General features: G+C 58.0%; 2 protein-coding genes across 3 annotated transcripts in view; one reads left to right on the forward strand and one right to left on the reverse strand.

The window, feature by feature from the left end:
• Positions 1-5187, forward strand: part of EPN2 (epsin 2) — an 81970-nt gene extending 76783 nt beyond the window's left edge. For both annotated transcript variants that reach the window (XM_044249344.1, XM_044249343.1), the window contains 2 exons: positions 460-675; positions 2353-5187. In XM_044249344.1, the coding sequence (XP_044105279.1) occupies positions 460-675; positions 2353-2651 (515 nt within the window). In that variant the 3' untranslated portion in view covers positions 2652-5187. The remainder of the gene's footprint in view (positions 1-459; positions 676-2352) is intronic.
• Positions 5188-9687: 4500 nt separating this feature from the next.
• B9D1 (B9 domain containing 1) lies at positions 9688-22456 on the reverse strand. The gene is made up of 7 exons (XM_044249345.1): positions 22269-22456; positions 20615-20683; positions 18510-18621; positions 14839-14935; positions 14083-14145; positions 10335-10402; positions 9688-10011 (listed from the first exon to the last, which is right to left on the reverse strand). Exons 1-7 carry the CDS (start codon positions 22329-22331, stop codon positions 9869-9871), a joined length of 615 nt encoding a protein of 204 aa, XP_044105280.1. The 5' UTR covers positions 22332-22456; the 3' UTR covers positions 9688-9868.
• Between the last annotated feature and the right edge of the window lie 3234 nt (positions 22457-25690).

A 25690-nucleotide genomic window follows, 5' to 3' on the forward strand; every position in this document is an offset into this window, starting at 1 on the left:
TTATTTATTTGACAGAGAGAGATCACAAGCAGGCAGAGAGAGAGGAGGAAGCAGGCTCCCTGCTGAGCAGAGAGCCCAATGCAGGGCTTCATCCCAGGACCCTGACATCATGACCCAATTGGGCTTGATCCCAGGACCCTGACATCATGACCCAGTTGGGCTTGATCCCAGGACCCTGACATCATGACCCAAGCTGAAGGCAGCAGCCTAACCCACTGAGCCACCCAGATGCCCCCACAAACAACGGTTCTGTACACTACCCTGTGGCTGACTGTCCCCGGCCAGGTCTGTTGGAAACAACACTGCCGTGGACATCCCCGTCTTCTGTGTGGCGACACTGGTGTCCCCCAGAATGTGTGTGTCTTTGCACAGAACGCTGCTGGGGTGAGCAGTGTTGCATCGGGTCTCGGGGCCATGCCGTCTGTCCTCACCACGCCCCTGTGTGTTCTTGTCTTGTAGCTGAGGCTGTGGCCTCGCCGCCGTCCCAGAACAACGGAACTACAAGCCCAGACCCCTTCGAGTGCCAGCCCCTGACCTCCACCTCTAGCAAGCCCAGCAGCGCTCGGAAAACACCCGAGTCCTTCCTGGGCCCCAATGCGGCCCTGGTCAACCTGGACTCGCTGGTGACCAGGCCAGCCCCGCCAGCCCAGTCCCTCAACCCTTTCCTGGCACCAGGTATGCTCGCTTCCTGGGGCTCCCTCTGCTTGTCTGCCCTTCCTGACTATGGGTTTGGGGCTAGCCTCGGGCCTTGACCTCTCCTCCACCTCTCACTTCTCCTCCGGGGATCTTCCTGCCTTACCCAGGAAGCATGCCCGGAATTCCTGGGCCTCCCCAGGGCCTGGGGGTTGGGGCATGAAAGCTAATGTGTGGTTGGGGGGATGGGTGGGAAACAGCCCCACCTCACTGTGGAGACCACTGAGCAGAAGTTGCCCCAGACTTCGTGCCCTTGGCCAGGGAGACCCTCCAGCAAGCACCACTTCTTGGTCAGCTGCAGGAGGGCAGCGGCGGGGAGAGGAAGAGCTGGGGTTTGCAGCCCAACATTCCCCTTTCGGGGGGCCCTTTGCAAGGGGCCCACAGACCCTTCTTTAGCCATTTGAGGTGCCGGATTCTGTCTTTCTGGGGCTGGGAGCCCTGCCCTCCCACCTCTGTATCTATCCTCCCTGCCGTTAGGCTCCGTCAAAATGCCCGTTCTGCCCCTCAAAGGCTCTGTGGACTGCAAGACAAGCCCTCCTGCCTTGGCTTTAGAGTCCGGGGTCCCTGGGGCCATGGGCTCCCCAGTGTGTCTCATTCAGGGCGCTCAGTCTGAGAGCCTCCCTCAGACCGCGGAATCTGCGGCCCCTCGGAGGACCCTGCAGAGATGGACCCCGGGTCTTAGAAGTGCTGAGGGTGGGCACTGTAGTCAGTTCCCGTGGTCCTGAGCGGGGCGAGGACATGGTTGCCCCTTATTCCCTAGGTGGAGCCGGATCTGAACCCTGTGTCCTAGCTTGCCTGCCTGGGGTCCCACCATCCCGCTACAAGGGGCTCCCGGCACCTCCGGGTTGGCTCAGCTCTGGCGGGGCTGCTCTGCAGCATTAGGAGTGGTGCTGGTGCAGGAACGCCGGCTGTGTCCTCAGCGGAGACTGCCTCCCCCCAGGGTGGGCTGGAGAGCGGGCAGCATCTCCTCAGGGAGGCTGGGGGTGCTCCTCGGCAGGCAGCCTGTGTGCTCAAGGGCTGGGCTGCTTGGAGGCTCCATGCTGGTGGCGCTCGGGGGCTTTGGCAGACCACCAAAGATGTTTTTGCTAAAAGCCAGGGGAGAAAGCCTTAACGATGTGTGGTACTTTCTGGAAACGCTGGGTAAGACAGAGCTGCCTCCACTTCTTGACTGCAGGGCTTCTCAGAGCCTTAGTCTTGCCAGCCCTCAGGTCCCAGGGTCCAGGGTGGAGGCTGGCACTCTCTGGGCGCACACTGAGGATCCCCACTCCCCGACGGTGCCCCTCTTTCCCGGACACCTGGTGTCACAGAGCTTGACAGACAGATTAGGGGAGTGGGGCCAGCTATTTGTTGCTGAGGGAGACCTGGGGGGCCAGCTCTGAGTAGGCATGCTCCTGGCACTGCCTCAGTCAGGCTTGGTGATTCCGGATGAGCCACTCGGCTTCGAACAGCCTTGGTCTCTTCGACCAGACGCTGGAGATGCAGGCAGGGGGCACGTGTGCCCTGCGTTGGCTGGAGACCGGGGCTCTGCAGAGCAGCAGGCACTATGAAGCACCCCGTCCCCTAGAGGTGCACACGTGCTCCTGGTCGCCCCCGTCTCCTGCCCTTGGACTTGGGGGTGGGTCTATTCTGACTCAAGCCACTGCCCCACCTCTTTCCCAGGTGCAGCCACCACTTCGGCCCCTGTCAACCCCTTCCAGGTGAACCAGCCGCAGCCGCTGACGCTGAACCAGCTGCGGGGGAGCCCTGTCCTGGGGACCAGCACGTCCTTTGGGCCTAGCCCAGGTGTGGAGCCCATGGCTGTGGCCTCCATGACCTCCACGGCCCCACACCCGGCTCTGGGGGCTGGAGGGTCCTCCCTGACGCCACTTGGCCCCACTGCGATGAACATGGTGGGGAGCGTGGGCCTTCCCCCCTCAGCAGCTCAGGCCACCGGCACAACCAACCCTTTCCTTCTCTAGTGCCAGGGCTGGGGCCCCACCACAGAGCGCATGCCCAGAGCCTCCGTGCCTGAGGACGCCGAGCAGGGACTCTCGATTGTGGAATGGTGTCCGAGAGTGGGGGTGTGGGTGTTAGGGCTTTCCAGTTCTGGCTTCCTGATAGAAGGGTTGTCTGCACAGCCCCGACCTGTCAAGCAGCGGTAGGCCTGCTAGACGTCAGACGTGGGTCTCCGCGCCTTCTGAGGCTGCCCACCCACCTGTCCCCAGCCCACTGCCTGCAGGAGGGGCCCAACCAGTGGCCTCCCCACTTCCTCCCGAACACCGAGGTCCTGGTCCTGGAGACCGGCTAGCTCTCTGGGGCCCAGGACGAGGGGGTGGGAGCTGTCAGCATTGACCTCACCCTGAGCCTCAGCCTGAGGGCCTCTGGGACACTGCCTGACCTAGGCCTAGGAACGGCCACCACCGTGTCCTTGTGACCCACCCCCTCCAGCCCTAGTGACACCCGAGGCGGTCCCAGGTGTGGATGGAATGAAGCACCGGCTCCGTGAGACGCTGACCTTCTGGGGAAGTGGTTGTGCATATTTTATTTTTCTTTGACTCGTGTGTGAGTTCAAAGCAAACCCTACCACCGCGGAACAACTCTTAAATTAAATCCACTAGAGCGAGCTTTAAACTAATCTGAGCATAACCCCTGCCACGTGGCTCTATGCTTGTATACGTTTGCACATAATTTGTTTAGTACAGTTTCATATTTGAGTTTGCAGAATTACCTAATAGTCTTTTTTTGGCTAATATTTTTATAACGTGGTTCTTATTTAACTGTCTAGTTTTGATAGAATTTACCAGGTCTGGCTGAATTAAGATACTGGCACGTGTCATGTGAATGGTTTAAACCCTCTTATTTATGGTTTTAACTCTAAGAAAATTTAAATAGGAAGCAAAAAAAAATGCCTTATGGGGAAAAAAAAAAAACTAAAGTAAATTCTTTATAGGGAAAAATACGGGAATTTGATTACACAGAAAAGATGATGTTTATTTAAAAAAAAAAAATCTACAACAGCAACAACAACAAAAACCCAGCCTCCAGTTGCCTTTTCCTTTCTTTTACTCCCTTTTTTGGTGACTTACCCAACAGATTGAACCGCAGCCTTCTGGGCTGGATCCTGAGAGAGGCTGTTTTTCTTACTGGTACACCAACATCAAGTTAAAGGGAAAAAAATCTGATGGATGGATGTGACTCACCAGTTTTTATCTGCTAATTCCCTTTTATAACTGAAGGCATGCACGGATCAACAAGGACTTCCGTTTCCGGTGCAAATTGGAAACGAAAGAGGCATCTTGAACCTTGTGTGTCTGTGATCCTCTCTGTCTTAATCCGCACTCAGGGTAAGGATGGGGATGGCGTGGAGACTGCGGGCGTCTTCAGTGCCCACGGCTCCACGGGGCCAGCCTCCTGCTAACTCCAGACACACACTGCAGACTTAAAATTCTCATCATCTCTTATTTCGGAGAGGAAGAAAAAAAAAAGTCATTCTCACATGGATTTTTAACAAACATGCACTAATATTACCTCCCTTTCCCAACTCCCTCCTTTCCTCACCCCACCCACCACTAGAAGAAAAGTATGAATTCATGAAAGAGCAGAAAAGGCGTGCTTCTCCCCAGGGAAGGAAGCCCCTCCTCCCCCCGCCCCCGCCACACACACACCCAACCTGCCTCCGGTCAGGTCACCTTGCCTGTGGGCGCTACAGTCTTGCTTTCCACTGTGGACTTCACCCCAACAACAAGGCAGCTGACCCCCCGGTGTTCCTCTGCTTCCTGTGGCCTGTTCAGGGAGGTCAGACCCTGAGCAGGGCACAGGCCTGGAGATGAGCAGGCGGAGTCCCGAACAGCCTTTTCTGGCCTTTCCTGTTTCCTCATTTTAAAAGCTCACCCATGCCGCTCCCCAAGGCTGTCCCCCAGCCGGAGGAGCCACCCCCAGAGCTCCTGACTGGCCATGCCTCCACCAGAGCCGGAGAGCTGGGGCTGGACCGCGGGCTGGAGCCCGCCCTGGCCTCCTCCGACCTGGGGGAGCATGGGGACAGGGTGGGGCCCAGCAGGTGGCTTCCCCCGCCCCCCGGGAGGTGCTTTCACTCACATGGTGCGAGCCTGGACCCCTTCACAGGCCAGTAGCCCAGACCTGACTACTGCGTCGGTGATTCTTTTTGTAAACAGTCAAGAGCTCTTCCTGACTTGACTTCGAGGCCCCAGCATTCTAGCCACTGGGCCGCCGAGGCCCCATGAGACCCACTGCGCCCCCTCCCCCCACCCCCTCACACCCGGGCACAGGCCTGTCCCAGGCACCTTGTCCCTGTTGCCTGCTGCACTGATCATGAAGCCGCCGGCCGCTGCCACACGTGTGATGCACGTGCCGTCATACTCCCTCCTGATGGGCACTGGGGTAGGGGGCGCCGCCCAGCCGTTTTCTCAGTCCCAGGGGCCGGTGGCTGGTTTTGAACGTGTGTTGACTATTGATACTTATTTACTGTACAAATATAATTTATCATTTGTATCATGATGCGGTTTCTGGTTGTGTCCTTCCTCGCCCCCGTCTCTGTCTCCCACCGGAGACGGGTGGGCAGGAGCCGGTCCTCGTGCCTGTGTGAGTCTTTGTGGTCGGGGTGGGGGGGAGGCTGGCTGGAAGGCAGCCCTCCGGGCACCACCACAGGTGGTCGGCAAGGCAAGGGCGTTGGTGGGTGGGTAGGTGCACCTCCCCACCCGTGGACTTGGGATCCTGTGATCAGAGGTGGCACCACAGTGGAAGGACAAAAACTCCTTCCTTTCCAGGCAGAGATGGAAGAGGTGTTTGGATAGCAGGAGGATGTACGGTAGAGGCCAGCACAGAGTGGGGAAGGAGGCCTGGGGCGGCCTTGTGGCTTTCCACTTGAGAGGAACCCCCAGCTCTGGCCTCTGGGGCTGCCCTGGCCGCCTGTGGCCACTCAGAGAGCAGGACTCAACAGGCCTGGGGAGGGTTTGCCCAAGTTGGGAGCAGTGGGGCCAGCCACTCCCCGGACAGGAGAGGGGGGCCTGTATGTCACGGTGCCCTAGGCTACACTGCCCTGTCAGTGGCTTAGCCATGGCGGTCTGTGCTCACAGAGTCTGTTACCGTGTAGGCTGGCTCTGCTTCTGTGGGCAGGGAATGAGTGAGCAGTGAGAAGTGTGTGAGGTCTCATAGGGGGCCAGGGCGGGCAGGGGCTTTGACCGCCTCCCTCACCAGCACCAGCCCCGGGGGCAGCAACTGGGAGCAGGGGTTGGGGGAAACGCAGGCCTCCTTGGTGCCCCAGGGGCCGGGAAGTGGGTTAGGGTCACACACAGCTGGTCTCTGCCACAGCTGTCCTGGTCACCAAATACTGATTTCATTCCCCTACAGGTGAAGCATATCCTTTCCCCCAAGGGAAGCATTCTAGGGTCACTTAGAGAATCACAGGAGGTCACACGTGGTGGTCTTAGGCGACAATGTTTGTGGATAGATGTTACACAGCAGTAGATAACAGGCACACACATAAAATTCTTCCTCGCTGCCTTGCCCCATGTTTTTTTCAGCTCCCTGGTCGCTCCTATTGGGGCTGTTGGGGATAATGGTAGGAGTGAGCTTAACTCCTGAGATCTGATGCTTAACCAGGTGGCTGAGTTGCTTGGCCTCATGAGAAGTTTTTACTAGAACTTGAGTGCTTGAAGCATTTTTCCTTCTCATCTCTTCCCATTTGCCTTCTGGACCCAGTAGTCTCCTTTCTCAACCTTTCGAGGCTCCCAAAATTTTGGATTCTCTATTTCTGTCATTTGGCCTTGCAAACGGGCCTTTTCTTGCGTGAGCTCACTGCCTTCCCATGCTGGCTTTCCGGATGCAGCCCGCAGTGGCCAACCCTCCCCATGCATCATATCACCCACCTGTGCCTGCCCCTGGAGTTGGCCCACCAGGCACCAAACCTAACTCCCACGTTGTTGGCACAAGTCTTACCTAGTTTTGTGCTCGCATAAATGGAGCTCTCCGGCCATCCAGCCTTTTCTCTGTGCTCTACCTGCCTGTCGCTCAGCTGCTAAGCCAATACCACGTTCACTCGGTTTGGGTTTGGGTGATGGCAGAAACCCACTCCTGATTCCAATTTCTGTATCAGACCGGAACGCTCTGCAGAAACCACCCCTGAACTCTCTGTGGCAGAACGCAGTAAAAGTCGTTTCTAAACTGCCCAGTGGAGACATTCCTGGCTGTTCCTGCCGTGTTCTGTCTTCAAGATGTGCTCTCGAGGGTGCCGTGGGGAAGGATGGAACGATCGACCTGGGGAGCTTTGTGTCAGACCTCTCAGTGCCAGACAGCTTTTCAACCCACCTTTCTTTGGCCAGAGCTACTCCCAGAGAGCCACCTGGATACAAGGGGAATGGAGTCTTACGAGCATGAGGGGACAGAATGGACGGTGGGGGGTGAACTTGGGGCTGCCCACCTTGACTGTTCTTCAGGTGGATTGTCCCTGACTCCCCACGCAGAGTGCCCGCAGCCTTCCAAGTTTCTGTCCTCCTGCCTTGACTGGGAGAGGCGTGAGGTGGCTTCCTGCGGCGGTGGTAGCCTTCTAGACCCTGACCGGGCATTGGGCACACATTGTCTGAAACTCAGTGTGTAGTACACTTGAGATCTGTGCGTTTCAGTCCACATTTGTGGTCCTGCGAGAGACACAAATGACGCCCACAAACAAATACAGAGCTCCAGTCACGGGCACGCATGCTACAACGTACTGCTGTCTGTGATTTCTATGGAAATGCACTAAAACCAGGCTGGAGGGAAGGAGGGATGAGAACACAAGTGTGGGAAGGTGGCAGACTGCACGATGGCACAGAACGAGAAGGGGGTGGGACCACTCCATCAGAGGTGCTGGCGGGCTGGGCCTGACGGGACAGAGGTTTCCGGGCAGCGGCGGGAGCTGGCCGACGGGCATGGCATGGGCAAGGATGGGGGGCAAGGTCGGGGGGGCTCAGCCTTTCAGAGTTGCAGGGGAGAGAGGAGGGGGCACAGGTTTGGTGGAGGCCAACTGCATGATCCTGCCAGGTGGGAAGCCCTTGATGGACGGTGGGGGGAGGAGTGGGAGCAACTTGAAGGCATGGGGTCTCCTGGGACCTCAGGTGGGACCACAGTGTCTCTGGGGGGCCGGACATGGTGGTGGGACAGAGGAAGCTCCTGGACTTTTTTTTTTTTTTTTTTTAAGATTCTATTTTTTTCAAGTAATCTCTATCCCCAGCATGGGGCTCGAACTCACAACCCCAAGATCAAGACTTGCATGCTCCACCAGTTGAGCCAGCCAGGCAACCCTCTTAGATCATTTCCATTTCCTCATGAGTCGTTCAGCTGAGGGTGAGCACTACTGGAGATGCAAAGAAACACAAGGTGAGGCCCTTTCTCCGAAAGGTGAGGAGAGCTGGAGGAGGAGAGATGGGTCTGCCTGCTGCTGTGAGGGATCCCTGGCTGTGGACTGAGCAAGGCAGTCCTGGGATGGCCACCATGACTGTGCCCCGGCCAACTGATCACTGTCACAGGCCCGAGGGGTGAGTAAACAGGGACAGGGGCACAGCAGTGCAGGGTGGCAGTACCTGTAATGACCCCTGTGAATTATAAATCAGGACAGGAGGAAAGGGAGGGAGAGGCTGATGGGCGGCCCAAAGTGGGGACAGGTTGTGGGGGGTCTTGCAGGGCCCTGAGGCCATGAAGGACTGTTGGTGCGAGGACCACGGGAGAGGAACCACCAGGAGGGGACGCGGATGATTGGGGGCTATCTTGGAGGCAATGCCGTCACTGGTAACAAGAAATAGGCAGTTGGATGGGTGGTTGCTGAGGGGCAAGGCCAAGGTCATCGCAGGGGAGAAGGCGAGGAAGAGGTGTGGACGGTGGTGGTATCCAGAATGGCCGGAGTAGAAGCCCCAGGGGAAGGCAGTCAGGTCTTCACTGGGCTTTGGTAGTTGGTAACCGGCCCCGGGCGTCTGGGGAGCTGGGACAGGGGAGGTGGAGATGCCAGTAGGGGTCCAGATGCAAATCTTGTCTCCAGCCCCAGCTCCAGTCCATGGGCTGGGGCAGCAGAAGAGGGCCGTGAGGGCCAGTGTGGGCTTCGGCACAGGACCTAGGTGGAGGGAACTTTCCATTCAGAGAAGACGGTCAGAATCAGGAATGTTGCAACGAGTCGCAGAGCACACAGGGAGCCGGTTGGGAGAGGCCGGGGGACCCGCACAGACTTTCGGTGTCCAGAGAGCTAAGTGAGAGGAGGGGCGGGGCAGGGTGGGCACAGTGCTGTCGCAGGGCAGGGTCCACAGATGGCCAGGGCAATGGGGGGGGGTGGCAAGGCTGGTGGTCTTGAGGCTGGGCGGCGGGGGCTTCGTGGCTCCAATTGAATCGAACAGCCCCACGCCGGGGATAGAGATTACTTGAAAAAAACAAAATCTTTTTTAAAAAAAGATGCAGGTGGAGAGCAGATCAGGGGGCTGCAGGCCCCGTGCCCGGGGGAGAATGGGGACAGGCTGGGAGGGTGACTGCCACAGCAGTGCCGCAGGGACCTGTGTGTGGATGGCTCCACTACCCGTGTGCTGAGTGCTGCTGGGTGCTGGGTGCAGGGGCCCACTCTCCTCTCCTGCTGTGAGCCCAGAGAGCTGGGATTCCAGCAGCTTCCGGCTTCTGGGAGGATTTCAGCCCTGGCGTCTGGGCTACGGGGGGCCTCTCCCTGCGGCTCCCACCGATCTCATTCTCTTCTCCTCGCACAAGGGCCAGGTGCTCCTGAGCCCCAAAACCTTGTCATCTCCCTCCTGTGTTAGGGAGGAGTGTGGGGAGAGTCGCACAGCCCCAGGCAGGGCTGAACCAGAGCTCACAACCCAGGTGGCTGTCTCGTGTGCCTCTCCGGGCAACTTCTGTGCCCTAAGCAGTATGGAGTGGGGGACAGGTCCTGGTCCAGCTCAGGGAGGCAGGCAGGCAGGCCCCAGTGACCTGCTCCCAAGGAGTGGGGGGCAGGGCCGAAGGGAGGGAGAGGAGGTAGCTCCAGGCCTAAGCTCTGGGGAAAGGTGATGCTTTATTATATAAAAATCTGACCCCACCCTCTTAGCCCCTCCGGGGCTGCACATCAAGCAGCTGGATCCCTGGCCAGCTCTCCAAAAGGACAGCCCTGCGTTCTTTGGTGGCGGCATGGCCAAATTCAGTGGCTGTGGCTGTGGCCGTGGCCCAGTGCGGGCCTTCACCGGGGGATGCTCTGGGGCGGGCTGGGCCCCGAGGTGCCCTGTGTGTCAGGAGGCCCAGTGTCGTAGCCCAGCTTCCTCATGTCCTTGGTCACCACATTGAAGAGGAGAGTGACAAAGCCCTGTGAGCGCACGCGGGTCACTGAGGAGAGAAAGTGGTGTCAGCTAGGCTGCTCTGGGGTATCTCAGCCCCAGCAGTCTCTCCTGTAAAATGGGAATGGCCCATGCCCCCACAGGGAGGTATGGGGGCTGCACCAGGAACCGACAAACCTGGCAGACCCTCTGCGCTCCAGCCAGGCCCAGGTGGGAGCAGTGCTCGGGGGAGAGGCCTGGGCTGCTCTCACAGTCCATCTTGTGCATGGCAGGTCCCCGGCTTCCACCCTGTTTCCTAGGGGTCTACCCAGTCCCTCCCGGGCTCCAGCTTGCCTGTGGGGAGGGGGCGGGGTTGAGGGGATCAAGCTTTACCTTCTCGGCCTTCACCCTGGGCCACCACCTTGGGGTCTGTGTACTCAGGCCGGCGTCCCATGAACCAGCTGGGTGGACAGGAGGACACGGGGTGAGCAGGTCCTCGGCCTGGCTATCCCTCAGACCGGAGACCTGGGCTTCAGAAACCAGCAGCCCTCCAACCCCTGCCCCAGGGCCTGGCCCTTGGCAGAACCTTTCCACGCCCCCGCCCTCTGCTGGGGAAAGGTGAGGCTGGGTGCCGCAGGAGGCATCCACGGAGGCTCAGCAGGCTGCCCCCCAGGCCTGAGGTGCTCTGCGCTCCACCCCTCCTTGGCTGCACACCAAGCTTTCCCATCACGATCCCCTGTGGCTTTGAGGGAGGTGTGGGGCTGGGGGCACAGTGGGAGCCCAGGTGGAAATCCCAGAAAGGGGACAGCAGTTGGGGGCGGGCAGTGTGACCTCCCTCCATCCTCCCGGGGGGAAGACAGGCCCCATCCTGGAGTGGTGGACAGAGGGGCCGGATCTGGGCTCTCCACTTTCTTTTTTAATAGTGTGGGATCCAGGACAGTCCCTTCCCATCTCTCAGCCTGAGCCTGGCTTCCTCCCGGCGGTACAGAATAAACTCCCAGAGCTAGAGGAGAAGGCACTCTGGCAACTGCTGGGGTGGGGGGGGGGGGCAGTCATCCTCTTATTCATGGCTCTCACTCTGAGGTTCAGGTGCCCCAAGGATGGGCTCGCTCCGTGGTGCCCAACTCGATCCTCTCACCCCAGTCACAGGTGCAGGGGTGCGGCCCTCTGGGGGCCCCGACATGCTGGCTGTCCACCCGTCCCTCCCAGGAGCCCGGAACTGTAAACACCCCCATCTTCCAGAGGCTGAGAGCAGGATGGGCACATGCCCGAGGCCACAGGCGGAGAGGTGCGGGCTGGATGCTCTGGGCTGCTGTCCCCGGGCCTGCCACTCCAGGCCCCACAGCCTGTCACAGCTCCTTCCAGACCAGAGGCCATGCCTCTGCCAAACCCACAGGAGCCCGAAACAATCTGGGTGCACATTCCCCGCGGGGTGGGCCAGGCAGGCGGGGGTGCCACCGATCCAGGAGCACCTCCAGCCTGTGCTCTGGGGGTCCTTGGGGGTGCGGGGGGGAGGCCAGTGATGCAGCTGGGGGTAGTGGAGGCCCCACCAGGAAGGAGGCCCCTCGGTCTGTCTGTCGAGGTTCCCACATTCCCAGAGCAGGTTCCGCCCGGCCTTCCGGCTAAAGTGGCTGACCTGGGAGGGCCAGGAGGCCTGTGCTCCGCCCCAGCACCCCCACCCTCCCCATGGCTGCCCAGCACCCTCCCCCACCAGCAGCCCCTCCAGCTGCTCGCTGGAGTCTCCTCTTGGCTCAGGCCACCCGGCCTGGGCCAGCCCCTTGGCCCCCGGGGTGCAGCCTCCATCGAGGGCACCGGTGTCCCCTGGGTGCTGCCCAGGGGTGGGGCTCCAGTCTGGCTGATGCTGGACAAAGCAGTGACTGCCCCCTGCTGTCTGTAGGCCGTGGGAACAGCCAGTAAGGGGGCTCACCGGCTCCGAGTCTCCGGACGGGGATGGGAGGGGAACTGGGAATCTAGGGTTCTAGCCAGGGCTGGATGGCAGGCCACTGTGTCTGTGTGCCTCAGTTTCTCTATCGGAGGAGGGGGGGTCTCCACCTCACAGGCAGGGGAAGCAGCCACCGCTCTGTCCTGAGGTCTACAAGGACAGGCTGTTCAGGGTGGAGGAGAGTGTCCAGGCAAGAGCTGAGGCCAGGAAGGACCCGGTGGGCTGGAGGACATGCGGGCAGGGGGTAGGGCTGGAGGTCAGCAGGACAGGAGAACGCAGGGTCTCCCAGCACCCTCGCTAAAGTTGATTCTAAACGCAGAGATGTGCTTGATGTGTTTCTAAAGCAGCGTGTTTAGGAAAACCATTTTTGTCGCTCTGTGAAGGCTGGGTGGGAGGCACTGTCATGGGCCCGATAACGGCCCCAGCAGTCCTTGTCCCTGGAACTTACCAACGTGACCTTATTTGGGAAAAGAATCTTTGCACATCTGACTAAAATAAAGATCTTAAACATGGGGGCGTTGTCCTGGGTTATCTGGGTTCACCCTAAATGCCCCCTAAGTGTCCTAAGAGGGGGAGGGAGAGGGAACACACACAGGGGAGGGGGTGACATGTGAGGTTGCACACGTGACCACAGAGGCAGAGACTGGAGCGATGGGCCCCAAGCCCAGGCAGGCCGCAGCCAGCAGAAGCTGGCCAGGAGCAGAGGCTCCCCAAGAGCCTGGCGGGGGGTGCAGAGGTGGCGGGAGGAGCGCAGCCCTGCGGGCGCCTTGATCTCACCCCACTGATACTAGTTTTGGACTGTGAGACAATTAAGTTTCTGAAGCCATTGAGTTTGTCGTCGCTGGTTACACCAGCCCCGGGAACTAATACAGGGCTGAGGGGAGGAGGGCAGGCAGGGGGGCTGAGCAAAGGCTGGCCTCTATGGACAGGCTCTGGGAAGATTTTGACCAAACCACCTTCGCTCATCAGATCCCCCACTGTCCGGACTGCAAACACACACCTTCCCCAGGGGAGGCTGCCCACTGCCCCCAGCTGCTAGCCTCTGGCACTGGCAGAAACACCCAGAAACTTGTCCTGCACGGAGACCCTTTCCTCAGAGGGACGTAGCCCTGAGACCCAAGGTTCCCTTGGAGCTGTGGGGTGCAGAGCAGCACGGACGCCGCGGCCGGGACAGCAGTGTGGGCTCAAAGCCCTTAACCTTCCTGTCCCCACTAATGGACACGGCCCCTATTTTCCCGACAGTTCCGCAGGTGGGTGTCGTCCCGTCTAGCTTACAATGGCCCAGGGCACCTTCCCATCATTGGCTTCCCAAGGGCCTTCGCGGGGGCGGGCACCCACATTCTCCCCTCCAGGCCTCAGAACTCAGTGAGGCCTCCTCTGTGAGGCCCAACGCTGTCCTGCCCTGCGGGACTCTGGCCAAGGCTCACCCCGAAACCACCCAGGCCTGCGGAGGGGCCGCTCGTCAGCTGCACCTGGGCACCCGGGTAGCCTTCCTTCCCCCCGCCTCACCCCCATCCTGGCTGTGAACAGAGGGCTCCTGGCTGACCTAGAGCGGAGCAGTGCGGGGCTCGCAGCCAAGCTGAGCGGACAAGAGTCTCTGTCGCCAACCTCGAGGCAGTCGGCCTGCCCTCTAAGCCTAGACATGGATGTGGTAAGGGCCAAGAGGCTCCCCGCCTCCCTGGTATCTCCCCCACACTCCCCTTGCTCACCACCCACCAGCGACACCACATCCATGCTGCTCCGAGCACACTAAGCCCATGGACTTCGCACTGTTTCCTACACCTGGAATATTCCTTCCCCAGATCAGCCACACTGGCCCTTACCTCCACTCTACTTTCTGTTTGGATGTCACCTCCTCCAGGAGGCCCCCACACCACTGTATCCTCCTGTGTCCTTTTTCATATTTTAATATCCTATTACGTCGTGAGCATCTCCCCATCTGTCGAGAGCTTTCACTCTGCCCTGGCACAAAGACCAGTAATGGGGCACAGAGTATAAAGGTGCCCGGCCTCATGCAGCTGGATCAGCGGCTGACCGGAGCCCACAGCCCCTGCTTCCCTGGGCCCCAAAGATGGAGCAGATGGGAGACCCGACGAGGTTACCCAGCGCAAGTGAGGAAGGACAGGGACACCCCTCCCTCCCTCCACTCTGACTCCCTAGGTCAGAAGTAGGCGCCGGCAGGAGGATGTCGAAACTCACCTCGTAAACTTCTGCAGTTTAGACGTGGATTCAGGGACAAACATAGGGATGGTCCTTTTGTGCCTGAAACAGATGTTTTCACGGACAGATGTGCTGAGTAACAGAAAAGTGGTGGGACTTCCCGAGCGTCTGGTGAGCAGGAGCGGTCCATCAGGCAGCACCGAGTCCGAGCCAAGCCCTACCCGTCCCCGCTGTGCTCGCTGCAAGCAAGGTGCTGGAAACGGCCCAGGGACCCCGTGGGCCTGGCATCTTGTCAAGGCTCAGGTAGAGCCATCACTCCTGGGGCCCTGTCCCCCCACATCTCCAAGGCCCGGTATGGATGCCCTTCTTCCAGGAAGCCCTCCACGATTCCCTGCACCTTCCCCCGGCTGCAGCCCCCTGCCCTAGTCCTGCCCGCCAAGCCTGGGGTCCTGGCCCTCACTGCCCCAGCCCCACCTCCTCTCCACATGCCTCCCCCCACATCCTGCGCCTTCTGTCTCAGCAACAATACTCAGGACATTTGGCTGTTCTACTCTAGGCAAACTCCCCTCATCTGCATCCCAGAATCCCGTCTAGAGCTATCACTGCGTCTCTCTGTGTCTCTACTTCTCCGACAGCTCCCACTGCCCAGGCCCCAGGGGACGCCAGCACACTTCCAGCCTCGCAGCAAAGTCTGTCCTAAGAAAAGCCCTGCTGGGGGGTGCCCTGGTCCTAAACCAGCATGGCCCAGCAAGGGACGGACTGTGGCCCAGGGACCCAGTCAGAGCCAGAACCCACCTGCCAGGTGAGAAAGGCACGTGCACTGCCCCGTAGCCTCGGACCACATCGTTCCCAAACACGTCTGGTCCGTATACACTGAGCACAATCTGTGGCCCTTGGGAAGAACAAGACAAGCGGTCAGCAGGTGGAAGGTGTAGGGCAGAGAACAGGAGTGGACATCGGACCCCTCCCCCTTCTCCACTAAGGGCTTCTGCTGACCCAGAATCGGGGGAGGCAGGCGGGGACAGCGGTGGAGAGTGCAACAATTGGGCGAGGTCCTTGGCAAGGACCAGATGCCTGGCAGATTCTGTGCCTGGACAATACAGAGAGGACCCCCGAAGGCACTCTTCTCCTCTGCTCAAGGCACAGGGACCCAGCCAGGAAATGAGCAAAGGGGCCGCTTCTTGGGAGCCTCCTTTTTGATACAGGCGGTCAGATTCAAGTGTGGGCTTCCAAGGTTCGCAGCCTGGCTTTGGGGTGCCGTGGGGGAGGTCAGAGGGAAAGAAAGACCTTCCTCACCATTTTCCTTTAAATGATCGCTGATCCCACCAGTTCCCTGTAAACATGGAGGTACACTGGGTCCTTTCTACAGGATCAGTCTATTCATCCTCTGAAGGCAGGGGAGAAGTCGCTGCCTGGAGTGAGGCAGGGAGGCCCAGGAAACCGGGCTGCCAGGCACCTGCGGCCTGTAGGATGGGCCTCAGGCCATCGGACAACTCATCCCCCAGCCTCTCAGGTCCCTCACCTCTAGGCCATGTCTGTGCCCTGTGTTAGGTGCTTGGTGAGCGTAAGACACAGGTTCAGGGCCCTTCTCATCACTCCCCCTCCCCCAGAGGGAGCCCCTATTCTGACTTGAAGAAAGTACTCCTTGTAAGCCTTTCCTGCCAAAGAAGGCATCCCAACATGGTTTCGATTTTACCCACTTTTTTAAGGGTTTTAATTTTGAGAGCGAGAGAGCGAGCGAGTGAGCACAGGGAGGGGCAGAGGGAGAGAATCACAAGCGGACTCCAAGCTGAGCCAAAACCAAGAGTCAGACACTTAACCGACTGAGCGACCCCAGTGCCCTGGTTTTACCCATTTAAATGAATAAATAAAACCTTATACAAATGGAATCGTGGAGTCTGTGTATTGGTACCCAGCTTCTTTAATTCAACGTCGTGTCTGTGAGATCGTTCAGACTGTGTCATGTAGGGGATGTCGCTCGTTCTCAATGCTAGAGAACATTCTGGCTCTGGACAGACCAGGACAGGGTTTGCTCCGGTGCCGATGGGCATGTGGGCAGTTTCTCCTTGGGGAGCCCCCAGGTGGTGAGGCTGAGCTCTTGTTCAAGCCCTTGCCCCATGCACGCACATGGTTCTGCTGGGCACACGTCCCAAGCGCCCTCACACCCGCCAGGCCCTGGAGTTCCCTTCACACCATGTCCTTACAAAGCAGGGGTCCTCAGTTTCCCTGATTGGAGCTATTCAGGCGTGGGCACGGGTGGCAGCTCACCACAGCTTGCCTTCACCTTCACTGCAATCTTTCTCACTGAAGTAAAGCCCTTGCTCTGTTTCTCAGTAACTCAGATACCCTCCTCCGTGAAGGACCTGCTCGGCCTCTTGCCCGTATTTCTACCAGTCTTTTCCTCATTGATGTGCAGTGTGTATGTGAGTTCCGTGGCCTGTCTTGGCAGCTCTGTTATATTATGATATTATAGTAAAGAATTTCTTTTTGATATATCATTTTTGAATCACATGTGTGCACAAGAGAAGACAGTCTATTTATTTTCATACAAAAAGCCACTGGTTTTTGTCTGTTTATCTCCTATCCAGCATTCACGCCACTTTATTATTTTAGTAACTTATCTGTGGGTTATTTTGCAAATTCTACACACATAATGTCACCTGTAAAAAATGACAGTTTTATTCTTTCTAATTCTTATGCCTTTGTTTGTTAGCAACAAGGAAATTGTTCACCATTTCACTTAGAAAAGCTAATGTTTGCTCCAAGTTTTTTGTAGATAGCCTTTATCAAATTAAGAAAGTTTCCTTCCAGGAGCCCCTGGTGGCTCAGTTGGTTGGGGATCCAACTTTTTTCTTTTTTTAAGATTTTATTTATTTATTTGACAGATAGAGATCAGAAGGAGACAGAGAGGCAGACAGAGAGAGAGGGGGAAGCAGGCTCCCCGCTGAGCAGAGAGCCCGATGCAGGGCTCGATCCCAGGACCCTAAGATCATGACCTGAGCCGAAGGCAGAGGCTTTAACCCATTGAGCCACCCAGGCGCCCCACAACTTTTTTTTCAAGATTTTATTTATTTGATGGAGAGAAAGAGATCATGAGTAGGGCGGGGGTGGTAGTGGGAGAACCAGACTCCCCACTGAGCAGGGAGCCTGATGCTAGACTTGATCCCAGTTCCCCGGGGATCACAACGTGAGCCGAAGGAAGACGCTTAACTGACTGAGCCACCCAGGCACCCATGGGGGTCCAACTCTTGATCTCAGCTCAGGTCATAAGTTCAGACCCCACAATGGGCTCCATGACTTAAAAAAAAAAAAAAAAAAAAAAAAGCAAGCTTTCTTCTATTCCTAGTTTGTCAAAGTTTATCAAGAATGGATGCTGAATTTTATCATCGTTTCTACATTTATAGGGATGATCGTGACTTTCCTTCTTTTTAAAGCAGTGAATCACGCTGGTTGATTTCGGATATTATATAAGCTTTATATTTCTGGGATAAACCATACTTGTTCATATGTTATCCCTTTTACATCCTGCTAGATTAGGCTTATGAATATTTTATTTGAGAGCTTCTGTAACCATGTTCAAGGTCAGGAACCATCCGGAGCTGGGCCGCAGCTCCCAGGCTCCACCAAGCGCTCTGAGGTCTCTGTCCAAGTTGCAGGGATTTTCCTGGTTTTTGCACCCTGAGCCCAGAGCAGCTGTCAAAAGCCTCCATCAGCCTCTAAGTCACCTCTGGGGGAATCAGTAAATACTCTCGGGGCTATGTGAGCGAGATCACGTCTCTAGATTCCTATATTCTCTGGGATCGTGGCCTGGTAAATCTCTAATACTTTGCTAGCTCTCTGAAACCTTGGAATAGTTGTGTTTTGTTTTTGCTTTTTACTACTGTATTTGCCTCTGCGAGCCTTCCTCAGCAGTAGGAAATGGCCCACCATCCAGTGCCCTGTCCCAGGAAGCCTATGGAAGCATTCTTACTTGCGGATAATGACAAGGAGGACCGCCAGGCAACCCCTGCTTCGGAAACCCCGCAAGCCTAGGCCCCAAGCCACGTGCAGCAGAGAGGCTCAGACTGTGGAATCAGATGGGCCTGAAATCCAATCCATGCTCAGCTGCTAGATATAAAGCCAAAGGCAAATGATGTTACTTTTGGGCCTCGGTTTCCTAACGTGAGAAAAGAAACAGAGTGATTTGTCCACCGCATAGGCCAAGCCCACCTGGGCCATAATGGCCACAGGCTGGGGCCGCACTGATACTCTCTGAGCTTCCTAAAGGTCAGCTCTGTCGCCTGTCCACGAACCAGGGTTGGGGTGGTGGGGGAGGTGGAGGGAATCGGCCAGGTGGCAAGAGAGCAGAGGACGGGGCTGTCACAAGGGCCCAGGGGACGGGCAGAGAGGAGCTGGGAGCGGATGGCCCTGGGGGCACCTCCCCCCGCCCCCACCCGGGTGTCCCTGCAAGGCCCCTGCAGACTCACAGCCGTAGGGGTTCGTGCTCTTGAAGGTGACGTCAATTGGGAAGTTCCACACCAGCGCTCGCCGCACATCCTGGCTCTTGGACGTGATCTGTGAGATGCCCTCCTCCAGACCCTGTGGGAACAGGGACGGCGACAGCTGCTGCCCGTGCTCTGGCTGCCACACTGCTCCCCCGATCCGGGTGGGCAGTTTTCCTCACTACCTTCTGCCAACACGCTAACTTCCCATGACTGGAACTCCAGGGCGCTGGGGCAGCTCCTGAGCCTCTCCGGGTCTTCGTGAAGAGCCAGCCCGGGCCCGGGTTCTCGCCCCCTCACCAGAGGAAGCGGCTGCGGGTCATGTCCCTCTTCTGTCACGGTCACGTATGTCGGTGCATGCGTGTGTGCGAGCTTCTCTATCAAGAAATGAGGCTGGCCCTATGTCTTCCTCCACCCAACAACCCATTTGTAGCTCCCCTGCCAAGTACAACTCCTGGAACGAGCTGTGCACACTCTCCGGCCCCCATTCCTTCTCACTTCCCTCTTGAGAACCCACTTCCGTCTGAGCACAGGTGCCCGTGCTACCGAAGAGCTTTTGGTGGGGAGATCCAGGGACCCCAGGGTTGCTGTATGTGCGGACATTTCTCTGTCCTCAGTTTACCTGACCCAGCAGCAGCACTGGACACACTCTGCCTTCGTGGCTTCTGGGACACAATAGTCTTTGGGTCTTTCCTCATCCCGGTGGGGGCGCCCAGTGTTGCCCTTGCCACTTCCTCTTCATGTGGGGGAGACGGACTCCCAAACCCGCAGCCGGTCCTCACCTCTGACCTCCAGAGCGCCCCGCCTCCACTGCCAACCCTGCACCCTGGCTGGATGTCTACTGGGAACCTCAACCTCCACACATGCCGGACAGAGCTCTGGAAAGTTCTCCCAGATCTGGCTACCCAGTCTTCTCACTGAAAAGCGGCTCTGCTCCCAAGTGCCCGGGCTCAGAAGCTTCATGTTATTCTTAACTCCTTTCTCCCATGCCCCACATCTGCCCAAGAGGAAACCCTGTTGCCTCCACCTTCACAATATATTGGAAATTCGAGTACCTGCCGCACCCCCAGTGCTGCGCCTCATCTACGTGCTGTCTTTGCTCCTCTGTTTCTGGGAACTGTCCAGGGTCTCCCTCTCTGGCCCTTGCTCCCCCGTCTACTCTGGACACAGAAGCCAGAGGGAGCTATGGAAAACACTAGAACACTAGGCAGGCCACTTTCTCTGTTCCAGACTCTCTGAGTGGGTCCCATGTAACCCTGTGTGAGGCCGTGGTCCTTACTCTGACTGACCGTGTCCTCCACGGCCTGACTACCCCCCCACACCCTGCTTCAGCTCCTGCCACACTCCTCCCTGCTCATGTTCCTTGCTGGCCACACCTGCCTCCTTCCTGTTCCTCAAGCGCCAGGCGCACTCCAGCCTCAGGGCCTGTGCACCTCTGCTCCTTCTGCCTGCAGAGCTCTTAACACAGACCTGCACATGGCTCCTTCCCTCACTCCATTCAGGTCTTGGCCCGAAGTTACCTTCTCAGGGAGGCCCTCCCCGGCCCCCCTCACCTAGATTCTGGTTTCTCTCTATCCTCCATACCTCCCTTCCCAACTCTACTTTCTCCTTGGCACTTTTTACTAGAACATACTAGAACACTGGTACGTATTGTCTGTCTCACTGCACAAGGATGTGCGCTCCACAAAGACTGGGACTCTCATCTAGCTATCTGGGGGAGACAGATTACTCTGAGCCAAGTCTTGCAAGGAGAGCTTCTGTTCTGCCTTCGGACTCCCCAGAGTCCTCCCCGTGGGCTAGGAGAAGGCCGGAGGCTCTACGGGCTGCCCACACGTTCCTCTTTGCGGCCACGTGCAAGCTTCCGGGACAAGGCACGTGAGCAAGTGCAGCTTTGATCTGGGAGCCCGCCGATGGCTGCATTCCCCACTCCAGCTTTACCAGGAACAAAGTCACGCTTGGAACCTCCCTGAGCTCAGTGTCTACCTCTGCATGGGTTCTGAACTGGGAGCGGAAGGAGAAAGGTGGACACCTTCAGAAACCCCATCGGTCATGGAGCCTGTGCATAAGGGACGCCCGAGGGCCCAGCTTACCGCCGTGGGGGCCCAGTCCTGGCCATACACAAAGCAGTACTTGCAGTAGAGATCATCATACTCCGGAAACTGCAGGAAGAAGCACACACAGCTTGAGATTATGGAGACCCGTGGTGAGGCCAACATGTTGACTACGTAAAGGCAGCCAATAGGAATTCTGAGCACCAGGCACCTGGAGTTGGTCTAAGAAACAGCCAGGGCTGAGGACACGGGGTGCAGCATAGGGATTGGGGCCCGAGATGTGGGAGTCCAAGGTGCAGTCCCAGGCTGCTACTGCCGTTGAGCCTTTGCCTGAGTTCTGGCTTCTGTCTGGCATGCCTTTCCCATTACTCCATCTGGCAAACTCCGGTTCATCCTTCAAAACTTACCTTCCAGGGAGCCCGTCCTAACTTCCAGGTTGTTTTAAGCCTCCCCTGCCCCCTGCCCCCTGTCCTGGCTCTGTCAGGCCCTGGTCCTCCCCTCAATCAAAGCTCTGATGGCTTGTTTATTTCTGTCAACCCCATTTGACTATGAACATGGAACAAGTGTGATGACGTTTTTGTGTCCCCAGTGCCTGGCACAAGGGTGGGCCCAGAGGAGGTCTGAGGGAATGGTGCCAAAGTGAAAGGATGCTATTGGGACACGAAGCCTACAGGGGACTGGAGCTCAAGGCCTGGAGAGAGGGAGGGACCAGAACTGACTGGGAGGCCCCGGAAGGCGGGCATGGGTGCTGACAGTGCACAGACGTGATCCAGCCCAGCCAAAGGCCCCTAATGGGACAGAAGAGACGAGGGGAAGGTAGTTGTGGACACTCGGCCAAGGGGCAGGTGGACAGGGTGGGAGCACGGGGACATGAGCCCGATGAAACAGGGAGGCATGAGAGACCCAGAACTTTACCCAAACCAGTTCACCTGATCCTCACAATAATACAATAAACACCATCTTCCAAAAGTCTGGAAGGGTAATGCACCAAAGTTTTGGCGGCAGGCAGACCTGGGTTCAAATCCCAGCTTTGCCGCTCCATTTGGGCAAGTGTTCCCATCTATAAAATGGGGATGCTAGTAATATCCACTTCACAGGATTGTTTCGAGGACCGAATGAGCAGTGCTGCAAACGGCGAATTCATGGTGAACATACCTATCTACCTCTATCTATCTATGACCAATGGTTCTTACAAAGTGTAGTAGCGTCCCCTTCTGTCAAACTGACCAGACTCTCCCAGGATCTTTCCACCACCACCATCGTTCGATCAGATTCACCAGATTACCTCCGTTCTGACCCAAATTCAAGGATCTGAGAGTTCAGAGTGCAGAGCACTAGAGGACCGAGGCCCAGCGTCCCGGTCGAGTTTCGGCTCCCCGCCTTACACCCGCGTTAGGTTCCTGCCCGGGACTCCACAAGCTGGACATGATCCGAACGGGGTCTCAAAGGCTTGGCCGAGCGTGTCCTCGGCACGAGCTCAACCTCTCGAGGTCGGCTTCCACCCGCGCACATCGGGGCTGAGTTTTCGCAGGAAAGCCTCTCAAACGCTGGTTCCCCTCCCCCGCCTAACCGTGGGAGACAGAGGCTCGGGAGGAACAACGCACCTCTCCGGGGCCACGCGGCAGCCCTGGAGGTCGCGGGATGGGCTTTCGGGGAGAGTGGGGTAGGGCGGGCGAGGTCCACGGCCGCTCACCTGGGCGCTCTCCACCTGCCCGTTGACCATGAGTAGGAAGACGCTGGGACCCGCGGCCGTCATGGCCACGCTGGGGGCTCCAGGAAAGGACCAAGGTTACGCGCGGGGTTACGGAGAGGCTCCGGGTTGCCCTGGAAACCGACGGCGTGGCGCGTGGGACACGTTTCTTGGGATAGGACCTTCGCTAAAGCAAGCGTGCATGCCGTAGTGCGCAGGCGCAGCCAGCGGCGGCGGGTGGGGCTGGGCGCTCGGAGGGCGGGGCTCCGCAGCCCCACCCCTCTCCGGGGAAGCTGGGGCAGTCCACGAGACCGGCGTCGGAGCGTGGGCCTATTGCGTAGAACCTAGCCGCGCTGCGGGATCAGGCTACACCTCCGGGGAGTGTGTGTCCACTCGGCTTCGGCCCCGCCAGCTCCTAAGCGCAGAGGCGCTCCCTGACTCTGGCCGGTCGGATACCAAGTGATACAGATGCCTTCCGCCACGAGATGGCGCTGTGGCGCTACCGGGAGGATTGAGGAGGGGAAGACTGCGGGGCGCAGGTGCAAAACCACCACCGCGAGTCGGAGGTAACGCGCTAGGCCCGCGAGGGGCGGGGCCGCCCGGGTTCTGGAGAGTCCCCAGCTGGGGCCCAGCAGCTGCGTGCGCAGGTCAGAGGGATGCTCCCTTGGGGCTTTTGAGGACCCCGGCCTCCCCAAAGTTTATTAAACTTGAGAGGGACCTCAAAAAAACCTTTAGTCCAAGCCACGGCTCCTGCATGTGAAGGGGGGGAAACTGAGGCCCACGGAGGGCTTAGCACCTGGCATCCCAGCCATCCAGCCGTGGGAAGAAGAGTGAGCCTGAGTCCACGGCTCTGCCAAGTTAATGTTCACATGACAGTTACTCCCTGGCTGCCCCGAGTAGGTCATAGCTTCTGTTAACACATGGATTCTGTCCCTCTTAGCACTCACCATGGTTTATATGACTCGAGCTAGTGCTTGGCTCTAGACAGCCTGCCTGTTCCAGGAGCCCAGGGGCCACGCTGATCTTGTGTTCTGGTTTCGGGGCACATCGGAAGCCCTGGTAACGGTGTTAGATGAATGAATGAAGGAGAATCACAGAGGGGAGGTGGCTGGGCTACAGTCACAGCAGCAGGGAAGTAGCTGAATCAGGGTTCACTGCCAAGACTTCACAGACTAAAGAGCCTCAATGCCTCCTCTCTCTGGTCCTGGGCCTGTTCTTGGCCATGGTGTCCAAAAATGGCATTAGAGACCTTAGCTCTGATCCACGAAATGAAGGGAGGCACAGGTGTATAGATTTCCAGGAGCCCAGGCCCCCAGCAGGGACCCCAGATCATGATGCCCCTGCAGCAGCCAGTTGCTAACTTGGAGGCAGGCCAGGGGGCTCCCTTCAGACACCTGTGCAGGAGAGGGAAGGAGGAGTCAAAGTCAGCCCAGACCCACCAACCACTCCGGAAAAGGTGAGTAGAGATAACGGATTGGGGAAGGGAGCTGTGGGCAGCCAGGGTTCACACGTGTGACGGGAGATGCTGAGGTTGTGGAGTGCAGATGGGTGCGGGCCCCAATGCGACCACACGTGGAGCTCAGAGCTGGGTTGGGAGTTGTCTGCCTTTCCAGGGACTTGGTCATATCCCTTCCCCCACCCCTCATACCTTCTTTCCAGTTCAAATACTCTCTCCCACGGATTCTACCACTCTTTCCTCCTTGTGGCTTTTGAGGCTCAGTATCATACAAAAGTCGGTTGTCAACAAAATGCTTGTGATTATCAAATAACCAGGGCTCCCAGTAGTTTATAAGCTGGCTGTGTCAGGGGCACCTGGGTGGCTCAGTCATTGAGCGTCTGCGTTCGGCCCAGGTCATGATCCTGGGGTCCTGGGATAGAGCCCTACATCAGGCTCCCTACTCAGCGGGGAGCCTGCTTCTCCTTCTGTCTCTCCCTCTGCACCCCGCCCAGCCCACTAACCAAGTATATGGAATGGGAGGCCCAGGATTGGGTGGGAGGATGGCCAGGCCTAGCTCTCCCAGGTCTGGTAAGCTTAGGAAGGACTGCAGGGGAAGGGGCAACTCGAGGCTTGCTCAGGACCCAGCTGGAACTCTTATCACCAGTTTGGGGAAGAGGGTGGCAGGGGGCTTGGTGCCCTGGGAACCCTCAGGCAGGCACCTACAGGTCTGGACAGTCAGGGTGGACACTGTGCAGCAGGGATCTGCTCTGGGAGCGTAGGGTGGGGGGTGGTGGGGGGTAATGGGGGGCAGACCCGCAGCCAGGACTGACATCCAGATTTGCCCATTTCCTGCCCTTCCCTGAACATCCTCCCGGACACTCCCCACTCCCACCTGCCTTTACTAGGGCTCCATCATCTCCTGTGTTCTCACAGTCCTCCCAGGGAAGCTTTAAGCCTGGGGAGGGGACCAGGAAGGTGCCCATTGCCTGCCATGGGGGCTGGGGGCTGACTGGGTCCTAGTGGGGTGTCCGTGCTCCCCCTCCCCCCTGCCTCAGCTGTTCCTGGGGCTCGGGGACTGTTGGGATTACTGCTTCCGCAGGTGCCCCAAGCTCTTCCCTGACTGCCTGCCTCACCCCAGTCCGGCGCCCCCTGCTGCCTTCAACTGTCCCAGGTCTCCACTCCCATCCTGCAGAAATTAGCCTCAAATCCTTGGTTCCCTGCAGAGCTGCCACAGGAGGAAGGGGTGGGGCCGGGTGGACAGAGGGACAGGCTGCACAGTGATTGTGGCCTTGGCCGCAGGGCCAGGGCCAGGCACCAGAGCCAGAGCCCTCACACCCTCCCGGGGACAGGAGCAGTTCCTCCCCTGGGAACAGGAGCAGCTCCTCCACACGGGACATACTCTCGCATGAGGCCGTGGACCCGGGACGTGTAGCCTTCCTCTCTTTCCTATCTGGCCCCCAACCTTTCCATCCAGGCCCCTGCTAAGCTCTGCAGCCTCCCTCCTACCTCTCACCCCTCCAGCTGGAAGTCAGACTGCCTGCAGTGTGATCCTGTGTGACTTGGAGAAAGCTACTCAACCTCTCAGAGCCTGTTTCCTGGTTACACTCAGGGAGGTCGTGGTCAGGATTAGATGTGATAATGTAGGTCAGACACTTAGAGCAGACTGAACTCGATGTATTTGAACTCTTCTTGTTATTAAAAGCACTTCTTGGAATACTCATGCTCTTCCTTCTATCCAGCACATCATCTCTTTCCTGCCCATCCAGAGAACTCCTATTCAACCTTCAAAGCCCATCTCTGTGAAGTCTTCTCTGAAGTCCTCTCCCCAACCTCTCACCATCTTCCTCCTGGGACGATTTCCTCACCCTCCTCCCTAGAAGCTGGTTGTAGGTGGGGTATCCAGCTCTGCTTGCTTTTCTCTGGAGACAGGGAGCTCACTCATGACTGAGGCAGCTGGGTCTCATTTAGGTAGCCCACCCTGTCCACC

This window comes from Neovison vison, chromosome 5 (genome assembly GCF_020171115.1).
Source record: "Neovison vison isolate M4711 chromosome 5, ASM_NN_V1, whole genome shotgun sequence".
Taxonomy (NCBI): Eukaryota; Metazoa; Chordata; class Mammalia; order Carnivora; family Mustelidae; genus Neogale; species Neogale vison.

Coding starts and splice junctions, on each gene's coding strand:
- B9D1 (XM_044249345.1), bottom strand. CDS start 22,331: ATGACGGCCGCGGGTCCCAGCGTCTTCCTACTCATGGTCAACGGGCAG. Junction 14,146..14,838: donor GTGCCTTTCTCACCTGGCAG/GTGGGTTCTGGC, acceptor CATCTGTTTCAG/GCACAAAAGGACCATCCCTA. Junction 10,012..10,334: donor CCAGGGTGAAGGCCGAGAAG/GTAAAGCTTGAT, acceptor TTCTCTCCTCAG/TGACCCGCGTGCGCTCACAG.